We start from the raw sequence: 16,987 nt of genomic DNA on the forward strand, positions 1-16,987 counted from the left end.
TCTGACGTAACAAACAGCTTTATATTATCATAAATCCGGCATTTATACGGAGACAATGGCAATTGTGAAGTAACATTACTAGCTATGTCGTAATGCACTTGCGGTATTTGATTGCGCCATGATAGGGATTGTGACTAATGTTATACGTAACAAGACGAACAAAGATTTCAACTCGTGTTACGGAATATAAAACACAGACAATCTTAAAGCACTATTAAATTCCCGGTAATTATTATTACAAAGAAAATTCGTTGCAGGTACAAACGTGTGAGTTTTAAACTGTAGTTGGTAATCGCCGATTAGTTTTATAGTTTTATTAAAGTAGCAATCCTAGTAGAGTATTCCTTGCTTAAACTAGCGTCTGTTATTAATTTCAATGTTGACCGGACAAAGTTTGTCGCGCGTAGTATAAATGACACTATGCCGTGTTTATTAGAAAAGCTCAGTAGCAAAACTTTAATTTTACGGCTAAATGTTTATTCCTGTGACACTTACGCTTGTGTTACACGTGAAAATCGTCGCGGAAAACATACTTTGATCGGGAAAAGACGAAACATGATTGACACATTTTTAATTAAATTTCTACGCTACGAAGGACCGCGGGAGAAACCATAAGGCTTATATCCAAAAGACTCGTACATGGTGAAAGCGGCGCACGAACGCGGGGCTAGATAGAGATGCAAAATTTGACTTCAGAACACACGCGCCGGGAAAACTGCCGGAAAAACATAAATGCAAACCGGTATAGGCCGGATTTTTATTTTTTACATGCCTGATATTACAGTTAAAAATTCTGATCCTGCAAGGTTCGTAAAAACGAGGTATTACCACGTTATATACCGGGATTCTAACAAAATTGTAATACCAATACATTTAAGATCTTGTATGTACTTACATAGTAAGTAACAGGATATCTAAAGAACATTAATACTCCATGGACCAAAATTTTCACTGGTCATCAGATAAAGGAGTACCACGTGACCAATGGTGGACACTTGATCAATATTTTTGGGGGTGCTGGCAACTAGAGGTTGGCCGAAATATTTGTTTTTCCCGATAATCAGTATCGTTCAAAATGCGCAGATAATACACAAATATATATAAAATAGTTCGTGCGTTTTGTGAATTCCAGTGTGGCAAGATGCAGAATCGTATAAAGAAAAAGATATTTGTAATAATTCTTAATAACAGAAGTTTTTACGGGGGTTAATAAAAGCAAGCTACATTTCCGCTCATTTGTATTACTATCTTTTCTTCTATGATCCAATGAACATCGTTTTTGGCTTTAAGCCAACGATTTCTCGCGTAGTGCTGATCGTGGACCGCAGCGAACCAACGTTCTGCCCCGATCAAAGCACGATTGCCGCTACAATCTTCTCTTGCGATTCGTTTCTTTCCAGAAGCAAATTCCCAACGAACGAAAATTAAAGGAAGAGAAATTCAAGCTTAATAAATTTTAGTTGCTTCTCTTCCTTCAATTTTAATATTTTTCGCTCTCGCGTGTACCAATCGCATACGGAAACTTCCCGTTTTCTAATGAAAGTTGGTTACCCTCGGTTATCACGACCATGCAGCCCTGCTGCGCATGACAGATTATTGTTAATTAACGTCAGCTGTTTCATTTGAATTACTGATCGTAACTACGATATTTTAAGTGCGCACGTCTTTCCCGCCTTGGAGAGATTTTAAGCACGCGAGTTAGCACTTCTATTGTTTATTTTATTGGAGGTGCTTGCGCACCCACTGGCACCCTCCAGTGTCCGCCGTTGCATGTGACATAATGTTTATATCAGTGTTTTGCTTCTTAGGTCAGCCCTTTCTGAATAGATTTTAGCTTAAAAGTGAAATTGTCCAGCTTACAATGACTGAGGATGTTAGACGCAGTGGAGCAGATGAAGAAGCAAGAGGTCCTGGTGGGATTTATAATATGTTTGAAGTTATGTTGGAGCTTAGTGACAAGTTGAAGTTACTGAACTATGAAGAGCATTTCTTAAGAAAATACAATGTAAAACCACTTTCTAGGCATTATTTTGCCTTAGTTACAAATTCTGGTGAACAGTTCTATGTTTTCACTGCTCTAAGTGCGTGGTTGATTAATGTGGCTGGTCACCAGTTTGATATGCCACAAGAGTATGATGATCCAAATGCAACCATTTCTAATATTATTGAAGAATTAAGAAAATTCGGAGTTGGAACGGATTTTCCTCCATCAAAACTAAAAACTGGAAGTGGAGAATTTGTGTGCTTTGTATTAGACCGACTTGCAGATTCTGCTTTGCTCAGTACAGAATTTACTTGGGACAGACCAACTTACCCCCAAGAAGAGCAAGAGGAAGATGATGTTATCATGGATGAAGATGAAGCAGAATTGAAGCTGGATAAAGTTGAAGATGATGTCATTGCTGGGGAGGAGTCAGATGAAGAAGGTGCAGAACCTTTTCTTGATCTTGGACTTTCATCAAACAAATTAGAAAGTGAAGGCCTAAAGCATTCAGAAATAATGTTGTCTAAAACCAATGCTGATGAATGGAAACTTGAAGTTGAACGAGTAACGCCATCATTAAAAGTGACAGTACGCACTGATAACAAGGATTGGCGCATTCACATAGATCAGATGCATCAACATAAATCTGGAATTGAAGTTTCATTGCATGATGCAAAGAAACAACTTGACAAGCTACATGATGAAATTCAACGAACACTTGAAAAGATTTTGAGTCGGGAAAAGTACATCAACAATCAGTTGGAGCATCATGTACAAGAATATAGAAGTGCTCAAGATAAACTTGCTCATGCAAAGGAAAAGTACAAGCAGGGTAGTGGTGGAGTAACAGAGCATTCCCGTACACTGGCTGACCTCACTGATGAATTGGAAAAAGTGAAGTTTGAAATGGAAGACAGGGGCAGCAGCATGACAGATGGTGCTCCCCTGGTTAAAATCAAGCAAACCCTTAACCGACTAAAAACAGAGTCAGTTCAAATGGATATCAGAATTGGCGTAATAGAGCATGTGCTTATGCAAGCTAGGATAAAAGACAAAACACTCATGCACAAAGATATGAATAAAGGTTCCGAAAACACAGAAGAAGATAGTAAGAAGTTCATATCCCAACTGTTATAGTTTCTTTTTTTGTGTTTAAATGTAAATAGGAAGTTTAAAATGTTGGTGCCCAAATGAATTTAACTGATAAAATATAATAGGTGCTTGGACTGTTTTGGTTTATAGTGTTCTTTGTATCGCTTCTATGAGTAAATCAAAGTTAAGTCATGTAAGTCTATTACACACAATTGTGTAACATTCATTAAAAGTGCAGAAGGACAGACCCATTAAACCTTTTGTTTGTGTAATGATATTTATTACATATATATAAATATTAATGTATTAAACAAAAGATGAAAATATATTACTTAAGGGAAACTGAAGTAAAATTTTAAAAATGGTATACAGATAGTCCTTTTTAATTTTTCCAATCCAAACGATACCGTTTTCAAGTTATCACATGGCCTACTAGAGATATCTCTAGTAGGCCGTGGTTATCATCCCTTCATTTACATCTCTGCTGTCATGGGTACTTCTCGTTTAGGCACAAGACTTTTACCCAAAGTCGATATACTAACTTATTTGTGTTCAGGTAGCCACTGCTTGGTTGGGCTGGTATGTCATGCTTGTCTGGTATATAGTTAACTTCCCGAATCCAAAAATGACTTAAATGCCTATTTACATTCTACATAAGTTTGGATATTTTTTTTTGTAAAACGAACAATAGCATTTAAGCCATGCTTGTTTTAAAAAGTATTTCTACCACTGATGCCTTAAAATAGTATTTATTAAAAAGTTTTTCGCATATGAGAATAATGAGATATCGCCAAAGCAAATCATTAGCTTACCATGTTCTATTGTAAGGGATGTTTGTGCACTTAAGCAAGAAGCACTTGTGACGTCTCGGGTACAAATATAAATTAGAATAACTTGGAAACGGTACTGTTTCGAATGGAAAAGTTAAAATGGTAGATTTTGCTCAGTAAGGACTTTCTATACACATTTTATAAAATTTGACTCCAGCCCCTATTTGGTTCTAAATAAAACCTATTTGTCAACGGATCACTAAAAGTTCTATTCCTTTATTATTGTGTGTAAGTGATAAAGTTGTGTACGTCTGAAGGCATTTTGGTTTATTAAACCAGAAACCAGAGTGGTTGGTGTATCGTCCAGTATCTACCTTATGACTGTACACTGTTTCTTTGTATTTATATATATAATTTACGTTTATGCTGTTTGTAGTTTCTATATTTTTATAGCTTTTACTTTATAGTGTATTTTATTCTTTAGATTAATATACATGCAGATACTAGTTATAAAGAATGTGCTGAATAATGAGTGAAGATGAACAAAAATCTTACAAGCGAAAACTTTCTGAAAATGATGATCGTCCAAATTTATTATCGGGTTCAGGTTTATATAAATATGTTTTATGCGAGTTTTAATCACCCATGCCATGGTTGGTTTATAATAACATCTACGCTAACAAGTTGGTAACAACGATTAAATACTTCATATATTCCGCAGCATCATGAATGTTTAAAGCAAATTTCCTTATGTTAAAAGAGCATACCAAAGAAAAATTAAGATTTGTATATAATAAAAAATGCTTAAATGTAATCCAAAGATAGTACAAAGTTTAAAAAAATAAACAGCCTCAGAAAAAGGTTGTGAAATCGAACTGGTGGAGCAAAATATACCAACACAATAATTCATGGGATTTTCCCCCACAAAAAAAACACTTAACTTTAATCGTTTCTAGATTTGTTTTTTATATAATATAAATTTTTTATATTTAATTTTTTGATTGATATTTTATTTCTCTGGCAAAATACCCAACAAAATAACCTTTGATTACGCAACAGTTCTGTAATGTGCATCTTTACATTTAACAGAAATCTATTTTAGTTGTGTTGATTTTTGTTTCTGTTTTATATTTAATTTAAGTTTTAGCTGGTTTTCTATGTTGTTTAATTATTTTTTACTTGCTTTGTTCTTCATTTTTGTTCATTAATTTTAGAGAAAAAAAAGAAAAAAAGAGAAAATTCTTCCAACAGCAGCCGACCAAAATATTATCCATTGTCTGAGAGACAACAACTTGCACTGTTAATGCAAATGACAGCTGAAGAGAAACCTGCTTCAGGTGAAGATAATTTTCTTAAGCTGCTGAATTTTAAAATGCTTTGTATTGGTACAAGTTTCTGATATATATTTTTTTTTTTAGTTATTTAACAACCCAGATATTTATTTCTACTTAATATATGTATACTTATGTGGTTGATATTGGTGTTTCTACTTTTAATGTTTAGACGTTGATTCAACACCAACATCATCATCACGCCGCACACCGGGTAGCAGTGGTAGGAAAGATAAGGTCAACAAACGTAACGAGCGAGGTGAAACTCCTTTACACTTGGCAACTATACGTGGGGATATGCATGCAATCGTGGATCTAATAAAACAGGGAGCTGATATTAATGTGCAAGATTATGCAGGTGTGTGGGAGTGTGACTTTACTAAATCTTATGCAGATTTTGTTTGGTTAGTTTTTACGAATATATTTTTTTAGGTGAAATATCGAACCCCTTTAATGTTAATAAACAATTTTAGTAAAATGGTAATTAGTTAGGCAACAGCTGTAAAGCTACAAATCATCATTTTAATGGTGAATTTGATTTTTAATAATTTTGTTTAATAGTATCTCTAGTAGGCTATTTAAGTTCACTGTGGAAATGCTTATAACATACTTTATCTCATAACTGTAGTAGCTTAAGTAGAAAATGCAAGTTTGAAGTTTTACTCTTTGTGTTTGTGCATATTCTAAAACAGGGTGTGCAACCTGTGGTCCACCACAAAACATGCTGCAGTCTGAGGTAAAATGCCAACTTTATATAGCGTGCGGCAGCAAAACTATTCCAAATCCAATTTATTATCCATGGCCTTTGATGTAACAATGCTTTAATTGCTAGCTTGTCATTGTGCAAACAACACAACACAATTCACAAAGTTGTCAATCGCTGAGTAGTCAGTGGACAAAATTTAAGGGAAAAGTTACTGGTCAAAGCTGTTAATTACTCAATAGTGAGGATTTCTAAAGATAGCCTAAATAAAAGTAATTATAAAACAGTCTAAACTGACACTTTGTATTGCCGAGTTACTGTAAACTGGTTTTCCGCACTCTGAATCTGAATTAGCAAATTCTGTAGCAAATTGGCCCAAGACAAAAAAGGGGGTAGAAAATACTTCTTAATTTAAAATGCAGATAAATGGCCCTTATTTCTGATTTGCAATCAAACTGTTAGTGTTACTAAAGGGTACAAGACAACGTTAACCAACATTATGAGACAAAACTTTATAAAGGGTTTATGGGAAGCCAGATGAATGTAACGCTAAAGATTAAATTGTGGAAATAATTAAAAAGTCACCAGTCAGTGTTTCATAAAGTGCATAGGGAAAGCCAAAAAGCAGTCTGTTTACTTGTTTAGTTACTTAATTTTAATTGTATAAAAAACTGACTGTAATTTTGTAAAGCCGGGTTTTTATCAATGTTGCAAAAGAAATATGCTTAAAAGTAAGAAGTGAATTTAAAAAAAATAGGCTGTTTCAATGGAAGATAGCGAGGTAATGATGATTTGGGTTGAAATATTAGTGACAACAAAAATTTTTCTTATATTGAACACCAGGACAATCCTTGAAATTCTAACACGTCTTTACACAGATTAAGGCAGTGAATTTCATTTTTCTGGATGATTTTAACGCTACACATGGTGCATTTTTCTGCTGAAGTATTGTTTTTTTTACACAAATGAAATTAATCGATAGGTGGAGCGGCGTGTGTAGAATGTTTGTAACCCTAAATATTTAAACTGGGATGACAACCCAGGAATCCTATGTATCCGACCCTCCTGTGGTAAAGGTTACACACCCTGTTGAAATTCAACTGTTATATATCATCTCCTGTTTACTCTATGAAGGGAAAAGTTTGTAAATTACTGCTATTACATTTTCTAAATACCACAGGTTGGACACCTTTACACGAGGCGTGCAATCATGGTTACTCTGAAATAGCCAAATTCTTGTTGGAAAGTGGAGCAAATGTAAATTCGAAGGGATTAGATGATGATTATCCACTGCATGATGCAGTTATCAATGCTCACTCTGACGTATGTGAATATTTTAATAGTATTGACTAGTTAAAGTTACTGAATAAGAAATACATATTTATATCCCATTGATTTTTTAAACTACCATATTCACTGCACACTGGTGTTTTATGCTGGGAAAGTTGCACTGTATAACTAACAATAATCAGGAAAAAGTTTCAGTATAAGTTGTGTAATGTAAGAAAATATAGGTTTAAGAAATGCGAATGAGAATCTGAATAAAATTGTGCAAAAATATAACTTTGTTTTATTTATGACCTTAAACTCCAATTGTTAAATATTATAAAAATCTTTATCAGCTGGTGCACTTGTTGTTGAAACATGGAGCGAATCCTCTCCTTCCAAACAAACATGGTGAGCGACCCCTTGACCTTGGTGATGATGAATCGATTCGTAAAATGATGCAAGCTGAAGTGATACTCAGTGATGAAAGTGATCAGGAAGGATCTTCTCTTGATCCTCTTATCAAGGAAATTCAGGAAACTGAAGCAAAATCTCACACGATAAGGTACACAAAATAGACCTACATTTTTAAAACTAAACTAACATTGCGATTTAGTTTATCTATGAAATGGTAACAGTAAGTTTAATTTTTATTTAAATATCAACCCTTTTTTCTCACCTTTTTTCTTTCTATCTACAAAAAGGAGCCAATATAAAAAAAACACTAATAAAAGAAAATAAAGAAACAATATGTAATGTAGCCAAACCTATTTCAATGTGGGCATGAATTTCCAAATTAATGGATTATACATTATTAGCTGATTGATTGTTATTAGGTCATCAATGGGTGTAGTGACATCTGCTCATTCCCCCAGTAAACCACACGCATCTACTGCAAGTCGCGAGTTGTTCAAACAGACAGCTGCTCCAACAGATTACAAAGGTTTTAGTGTTTCATCATTAGATTCCGATTCAAATGAATATGATCGTATTATTCAAGTTAAACAAACTGACCGTTTAACTAAGTCATCGATCAGCTGTTTAAAACCATCTCAAGACATTGAATTAATCAGAACTAGTTCCTCTCCAAAAGATGATACACCGACTGAGTTAAGGTAATATTTTTTCTTCTTTTGCTTCTGAGCATTCCTGATTTTAAATGTTGGGTTTTTGCTTGTCTAACTAAAAAATAAACAATTTTAGTCTCCTACTTCTGTGTTAGATTAGTAAGCTTAGTGTTTCCACTAAAAGTAAAAACTACAATCTTATTTTATTGTTTTTTTTAATAGTATTAAGTATAAAATGAGCAAAATCCGTTTATTGAATATTCAGATACTCCAAAATCAACCGGAAAAATGATTGTGACATCAGCAGTTGTATTTCTCCCAACATTGTAGGTGGTGATAAGATGACCAGTCTTGTCCACACACCCCTTAAACATGATGTTTATGATTTCTCTCCAACTTCTGAAGATTCTTTAAACAATGCTGGTGGTATCAGATTAAAACCAAGTCTCCATTACGGTACAGAACGATGGTCAGATTCAAAATCAAAAGGGAAAGATTGTTTGTATGAAACATCTGAAATGATGTTTGATCGTTTGTTCAAATCACCAACTAATTACATAGATTCAAAATTGGCCGAATCCAAACCTGCATCTTATTCCTTACAAGATAATCATAATGTCAATAGTGTTAACTCTGCTGAGGTTTGTGAAGGTGAAGAAAAAAATAAACTATCAAGTAAACTAACAAACTTTGGTAGTCCATCAGTCATCCCAACTTCTACACCAACCAAGGTGGATTCTGCAATACCCGCATCACCCATGTCTATCACATGCACTGCTGAATCAGGGACTGAAAAATCAAGTTTGTTTCAGGACTCTGTAGAAAGCAATAGTTCGAATAAATCATATTCAGATGTTCCAAAAACTGTACCAAAATTATTGAAAAGTGGAAAGACGTCAGATGATACAAAGAAAACCACTACCATCAAACCTCAAAACCAAAAGCGTGATGTAAAATTAGATGTCAAAAAAACACTAACCTTTTCAAAATCAAATTTAATCTGTTACACAGATAGTGTTTCACGTCAACAAAACCATAAACAGCAGAAACTCAAACAAAAAAAAGTACAAAAGAAAGAAAAAAGCTTAAAACATGAAGAGAAAAAGGTTTTAAGACGTGCTGAAGTGAAGCTTCTTGATACAGATTCATGGCTTGGATCTCCAGTGGATAAAATTAAACCTAAAAAACTAGCCAGACCTTTTGTCAAAAAGATTATTGATTCTCAGAGTGATGTACCAGCAACTACAACTTCAGAAACATTAAGTGATTTTGTCACAACCACTGACCAACAATGGCTTGGATCTCCAGTGGATAAAATTAAACCTAAAAAACTAGCCAGACCTTTTGTCAAAAAGATTATTGATTCTCAGAGTGATGTACCAGCAACTACAACTTCAGAAACATTAAGTGATTTTATCACAACCACTGACCAACAAACTGAATTAGGTGGACCACCTGTGTTGAAAGCAAACGAAACACCAGTGACGTTCAGTTACCTAATTCAAAGTACAACAAATGACAAAAGTATTCCAGCCCTTCACACGCAGAAGCAAGTTAACCAGCCTTCTGTAACCACAGTGACAGTAAAGTCACCTCCATGTACTCACCATCCTTACACAGTCCTATCTTCTAGTAAGGAAAATACAGTTACTAGTAACTCAAATGTATTACCAACAGATATGGAATGCAAATTTCCTGTTATTTCTGCACCAAACGTTTCAAAACCTTCTACAGTCATCACATGTATTGATATGCCTTCTGTTGAATTTCCAATATCAAGTTGTAATGTCATCTCGACAGTAAACACAAAAATGAACGAATCATTCTCATCAACATCCGGAAATACAACTGTTGTCTCAACCACCACCACTGTAACATCCACGTTGAAAGTAGAAGAAAAAGAAAGCAATAATACTCTGCATGAGCTTGACTTACAACATCATCAGCAAATTGATAATGATCAACAAAAGAAAATATTAAATAGTCCTATTAAAGAAAAGGTAGAACTAACAAAACAACAGAAACTTATCCAGGAATATATTAAACAGAGGTTAGTCTTAAATATGAAATGTAAGTTTCATCTTTTCTTTTCTGTTTTGTTGTCTGTATCTCTTTTTATGATTTGTTGTTCCCATTAAACCTGCTTGTAGGTGTCCCAATAGTATTGCCTAATTAAAAAAATTAAATAATAATTAAAATAATATTGTGCAGTAAACAGGCATGGAAAATAGCCTAAACTTTTTGGAACCTCTGCACTATTATATTTGTACCTGAAGTCGTTTGACCTTATTATTTTATATCAGGCTTGAACTTGACACCATAGACTTCGAATGTGAAAAAAGGAAGCAGTTACCTATCTATATTCCACTTGAAAAACTTGTTGAATCAGCAAAACAATCGAATGTTTATGAAGAAAGACTTTCTATTCAAAAGTGGATGATGGAAAAAAGAAAACGATTCACTTCTATCATTCCCCAGGTCAATTTATTGAAGTTGATTCAGTACATGATTGCATGTGAACTATATTTCTTGAATTGTTTATCTTCATTGTTACACAATATTTCAGTTTATTCTAACAGTTCTGTGTGTATGTTGGCACTGTAAAATAGATTTTGTAATGTTTTTGTTAATAATTAGTATTTTAATAATAGTAATCCTGTTTAGGCTCCCCAGTATTACTGGGAATACATGACCTTTACTGGTGGTTATCTGCTTGTTGGTAATGTGGAGAGCAGATTATCTGTCCCTGTTCTAGCACCTCCACCATTTATTTGTGGGCCGATGACCGACCTTTTTAAATCACACGAAGAGCAAAGAGTAAAACTTCGAGTACAACACGCAATCGAACGTGAAAAGATGATCATTTCATGTGAGCAAGAAATGATGCGTGTTCATTCACGTGCTGCAAGGACTGTTCATAATCAGCAGGTGAATTCAGTATTTCTTTCGAAGATTTACTTCCTAGTTTTAGAAAATCTGAAGACACTATTACTATTACTTTTAAATTTTGGTTATATCCGAACTGTTTCTGAATCCATGTTGGAAAAACCACAATGCTTTAATTCTGGTGCCAAACAAAACTGTTAAGTTGCCTGGTTGTAACATGATGGTAATTAAATAAGAAGGTAAAATACACACATTACTGAAGTAACTTTGTATACAAAAGACAAATTTTTCTTTATATAGAACAATACTTATTTTAAACATTTTTTCAATCGACTTTTTATTTGTTCAGGCACCATTCAGTGCTTGTTCATTATTGATGGATAATGAAGTTTATAATATTCCCCGACAAACAAATGATGAAAGTGGTAAACCTTCAATTCGGGATCGGTTTAATGCACGAATGTTTTTAGCTTGGCTGCAGGTAATGATTTAATTTAACTTTGAACTTGTATCTTTGGGTATGAAATGGTTGCTGACATGCTGTAGTCACTGCACCTTGGTGCTGTATTTATTAGAAATATATGTTATTAAAATATAACCACCATTTTCTGGTGATATATGTGTGTGTTACTGTTGAGTTGAATCAAATGCTGAAAGCAGCCATTTGATTGTTTTAGGATGTTGATGATAAATTTGAAAAGATGAAAAAAGGTTTATTGTCTCGACAAAAACACGAAGCAGAAGCAATGTTTGCAGTTCAGAAAACTGAATGGTTGCTTAAACTACAGGTGATTCGTAATAAATATTATAATAATGTCTGATAATAATTGATATTTTTGGGGCGTTTATGTTTGAAACGGTAACATAGATACTTCATGCTTAATAAATACTTCTCGTCTATCTATAACATTAAGAAATTTAGGACTAAAGGTCCAACCATTGTTTCAGTAATAATTGTAAAAATATTCATTCACGTCAATCAACATGATATGCAGGAGCTGGACGTTTCTCATCGAACTTTTCAACAAAGTGAAGTAAATGAGCTTCATGTTCCAATGGTCAACATTTCAGATGATTTTGATCTTCTACCTGCTTAGTTTACTTCTTTGATTATTTTGAATAAAATATTCACATTTAAATTTTGTGTTTGTTGGTACTGAAGTATTATTACATAAATGTGAATTGGATAGTTGGCATTTATTGTGTATTTTGTAGCTGTTTCCAGATCTTGTTTTCCAACACAATAATGACCACAGTTTTTATAAGCAGTATCAAGTTGCTAAAACCACATCATATAGTTACGAGGGGTGCGGGGTGCGCTCTAACCTAAGGGAAAAGTTTCAGTTTGTTTAACAAATTCTCATACTTAAATTAGAATAGATAATTTAATCGTACAGATGTGTATGCCTATACCGGTGAGAAAACCTAAGAACTATTTTAATAAAACAAATGATGATTAAGAATGGAATGATCGCCGCCATAGGGCGAATGCTATGAACAGATGTCACTTATTCAGCACGTAAGTGATCATATATAGTAGGTTGGGGGAAGATGGGACACCTTTTCATTCTATTTTGGCGTTCAATTTGGTAGTAAACAAAGAGCATTCAAAGAATTATAAAACTGTATCCTCCCGACCGGTGTTAATTATTTAAAACACGATCAGGATATTTAAATATTGTGTGCTAAAGGTGTCCCATCTTCCCCCATCCTACTATAGATTTCTTTTCGTTAAACAGTTGGTCTGGGTGTTCTTTGTCACGATCCTTTCCACATATTTTAATTTGTAATTCTTGCATTTAGTCTTTAATCTTTTGACTGAATTTAAAATTCAATAACTTTAAACGTTGCAAAATATGTCTAGTAAAATTTTGCCCAGAACAATTTTTAGTCGGTCCGTAGTTATTAGACCTCGTAGGTCAACTATATTGAATTTGATCCAACCTACTGCGCGTGCGCAGTCCTGGCGCGGGCACAGTAGCGTCTAGTACAAATATATCAGTCGAAACGAAAGATATCACGACACCGGAAAGGCTATTATATATGTAGATATTCCGATAGAGCATCACTAACCATATAGCTCCTTCCGAACAAAGTCCATGGACGCCCCTGCAGCATGTTCTCACATCTTTGCAAGCAATTCAATCTTTGTAAGTTATCTCTTCCCGGGTTTCAAAAACAAAATTCGTTTATCTGTCTTTCTCGCCTCGCTTCATGTACGAACACTCTCAAAAATGAAAACTTGTTCTGCGTCATCTAACGTTGTACGAATACCAAAAACGGCAAACAGTTTTCTTTTCTGAAAAGCTTCTTTGATTATTTTTAAGAAAATATTGCTGTTCGATCGTGATAGATTGTCTGATTTTGGGTCCGACAATGAAACCAAGTGTGTTATTTATAGCCCCCACTGAATAAACAAGATTGCTGGTTAGGTTGATTCAGAGTCGTATAAACACCGAGTAGTCCAACTGCCGTCTATGTGTGTCCAAAATAGAGCAAAAGTGGTGACTTTGACAATGGGTTTAAACGAACTTGTTAAGTTTTGTTTGTGTTTTCCTATTGTGGGAAGGTGTAAAACAGCTTCTATTTACCTTACCAAACATTTTTTAGAAAAAATGTATAAATTTAACCGCTTTAAATGACTAAAATGTCGCAAATCAACCGCTTCTAATTCTAATTTTTGACTTTTTTTGACACAGAAAACAAATAACACATGTTTTTTACATTTTTCAACCTTTAAATTTGTTTTTAGGCCCAAGTTTTTCTGTAATTTACCGAAAAACATACATTTTCCCTATACCTACTGTGTTATTTTGGACCCAAATTGCCGTTCAATTTGTGATTTACGTAACAATGGGTTGGACTACTCGGTATTTCTATGGCTCTGGGTTGATTGACTTCGTGTTAATCCGAGACAAAACATTTCATATTATCTTGCTATATATATTCCCTTTTCTGGTACCCAAGTATCGGGCAAAAGGCCGAACGGGTTTTCATTAACCGTGTTCAACGGGGGAGTGCCTGTTTTTATGAGAATATGATGTCTCATGAAATAAATATCCGCAGTGGTAATATTGAATAATAAAGCATTGTGATTGGGTATTTCTATGGCTCTGATTGGGTGATGTGACATTCCTTTAACCGTCGAATTGCAACAAATTATAACTAACATAGTTTAAATTAACCGATTTACTACCGTGGTCGACGAAGCTCAACCAAAATCAAACCAGAAGTAACCAACAAACGTTTTTTCCGCGGTTTTAAGTCGCCAACTTTAAAGATTACTTTATTCTCGGGTATAAAAAAGGTTACAATTCTGCATATCGTGATACGTGCTTAATCATTAAAGTTATGCTTTCATTTTGTTGTCTACACTTTGTTCTGTTGTTTTTTCTACTCCCCAAAATTTAATATTCAAAATTTGAACGCCACCTAGTGGAAAGAAAATGTTGACTTGTCAGGGAAGTCGCATCTGTTAATTAAAGAATTCTAAAAATATGTTTTACTTTTTTCCGTAACTGTTAAAACCGTTATCTTTATTAAGTTGTTGGAATATTTTTTACGTGTTTAGGTGGTTGGAAATGTAATTTGATACATTTTAGGCTAAACATTGACTTTATTGCTTGTATATGGCTGAATTTTTACTATAAAAGCTTTGTTAAACTCATAAACTGTAAAAAGTCTGTAACTGATTGCGGGTGTTTATTTGTAACCATAGTTGTTGGTATTATGTAATAGAAAAGGAATGTTCCGAATGTACTGCTGGGATAAGGTATAAACTGTTTATAAGTGCTGACTGTATAAATGTAAAATGTTTAACTTACTAGTACTTAAAACTATTTTTGTTTTGGTCATTATTTTGTATTAAAACTAATATAATTTAGTTTTTCAATATGTTTAATGAATATATCGAAGTATATAACCTATTTCTATCTTATGGTGGAATACTAGCTATACATATTAATCCTTTTGTTTCTTAATGTTCTGGTTAAGTGGTTAATAATGTGTATTATGGGCGAACATTGTTTCATAATAACATGCGCATTACTAAAATACATGGATGGTAAACAGACAGGAGAAAAGCACAGCAGAAATAAATAAGCGTGTATTAGTTAAAATTTAATTTGCAACATGGACTAGCAGTTAATTCGAAAACTCAAAACTTATTGACTGTTACCAGCGTAACCTTTGTTACGCAAATAAAGAAAATAAGCACTATTGTTACAAAAATACTAATATGTGGCATAAAATGCACATATTAACACTCCCCAATATAATGCAAATAATCAACATTTTAATACCTAACTGTTTCGTAAGAAACATTCTGCTTTGCGCTAAAAAATGTGCAGGGGCTCGGGATCAGACATTTCACTATTAATAAAAAAGATGTGTTTCTTTATTGGGTATCGCGTCCAGATGCTTCAATATATATATAGAAAAAGCGAATGTTTCTTTATGGAAAATCGCGAGCAGAACTGTTAATATTTAAACAGAAAAGGGAGTATTACTTTATTAGGTGGTCGGGAGCAGAGTCGGCAATAAAAATGTAGAAACATTGACCTTTGTCTTGTTAACCGATTTATCAAAATTCATATCTTTATAGTCTTAAAAATGTTCGTCTTTTTCTGAATCAGCACATATGATTCAGTCCAAACTGAACAGTTGCCAACATCACTGATACGGTTGAATAATTTCGCCAAACCGAACCTTTGGTAGTTGCATCACGAGTACGAGTTAACCTGTTATATTAAAAGTGTGCTAAGATTTTCATAATAATAATTAAATATTCTAAGCTATGTGCAGGATTGGCGCCTTTGATTCCCTGAATAAGTACTTCTTAACAAGTTTGGCATCTGTGTCAAAAATTATATTTTAAAATAAGAGAAAACATGCTTTGTCACTTTATATCAAAGCAAGGTAAATTGAATATGATTGGAATTATTAGATCATATGCCAGATGATATATTACAGCACTTTAAATTAAAACAATCTAGCATTGTGGTAGAATTCTTTTTTTATAAATATTTACAGCATTTAAATTATATAAATGCTTGGAAATTATAATAGATTGACAATACATATAATACTGAAATAGATAAAACAGATATGCCAATTTGTTGGTCTTGTAAATTTCTGTTTTTAAAGTTTGCCTCAGGCTAGTAAAGCTGTAAGACTGGTCTCTCTGGAGAAGCCAGTTACTAACTACAAACTAGTGTTTTTCGAAATGTCTGCTTTTTACTTGTACTTTTGTTTATAATTGTCACTCAGTATAAATAATAGCATTTAGCCATTTTTGTATTAATAATTACAGTTAAGATTGTTAATAATATTTAACACTTGTACAGGTAGGTTTAATAAATTTTATGTTTTATTTAACACTGTTCTGTTTTATTGATGCCTCTTTTTGTCTGTAGTTTGAACAATTATTTCCAAGCAGCTTGCATAGTTTAAATATGTTTATTTCCGATTTGTTGGCCATACAACATTGGCTAATGCAAAACACAGCGATATACTTGCTTAATGTTTTAACCAGCAATCCACTAGACTAATCAATAGGGCTAATCACTGTATTACAATAATGCAATAAATCATTGTGAATTGTTTCTTATTTCCTTCCACATTTGACAGACCTAATAATAGATTATAATATTACAAACTACCTAATTACAACACCAGGTGTGATAATAATGCTACTTTATATTTAGTAGTAGTTTGCGAATCACATTCACTTCAACAGATGTTAAAATTTACCAGATGATTCAGCAAAACAAATAATAACTGCATTGGTATTGCATTGTGTGAAAAGTTTTATTTACTATTTTAGTAGCTATTAGGTTCCTCTCATATACACTAATATTAAAAAATTGACGTGCATTGAAATCGAAGAA

The 16,987-nt window shown here is 33.5% G+C and overlaps 2 protein-coding genes across 3 annotated transcripts; both read left to right on the forward strand.

Moving 5' to 3' along the window:
- Nucleotides 1-784: 784 nt before the first annotated feature.
- On the forward strand, nucleotides 785-4,453 carry LOC149741774 (intraflagellar transport protein 57 homolog). The gene has a single exon (XM_089893654.1). The coding sequence runs from the start codon at nucleotides 1,862-1,864 to the stop codon at nucleotides 3,119-3,121; it is 1,260 nt and encodes a 419-aa protein (XP_089749780.1). The 5' UTR covers nucleotides 785-1,861; the 3' UTR covers nucleotides 3,122-4,453.
- LOC149741775 (uncharacterized) lies at nucleotides 4,312-12,286 on the forward strand. Of its 2 annotated transcripts, none has more exons than XM_089893652.1 (12): nucleotides 4,312-4,453; nucleotides 5,061-5,183; nucleotides 5,350-5,535; nucleotides 7,061-7,203; nucleotides 7,503-7,711; nucleotides 7,983-8,261; nucleotides 8,479-10,263; nucleotides 10,517-10,691; nucleotides 10,878-11,141; nucleotides 11,449-11,580; nucleotides 11,777-11,887; nucleotides 12,095-12,286. In XM_089893652.1, exons 1-12 carry the CDS (start codon nucleotides 4,375-4,377, stop codon nucleotides 12,194-12,196), a joined length of 3,588 nt encoding a protein of 1,195 aa, XP_089749778.1. In that variant the 5' UTR covers nucleotides 4,312-4,374; the 3' UTR covers nucleotides 12,197-12,286. The 2 variants fall into 2 exon arrangements, with proteins under 2 accessions (XP_089749778.1, XP_089749779.1); XM_089893653.1 differs by having other exon boundaries at nucleotides 8,022-8,261.
- Nucleotides 12,287-16,987: the final 4,701 nt, after the last annotated feature.

Source organism: Ciona robusta, chromosome 1 (genome assembly GCF_009617815.1).
Source record: "Ciona robusta chromosome 1, ASM961781v2".
Taxonomy (NCBI): Eukaryota; Metazoa; Chordata; class Ascidiacea; order Phlebobranchia; family Cionidae; genus Ciona; species Ciona robusta.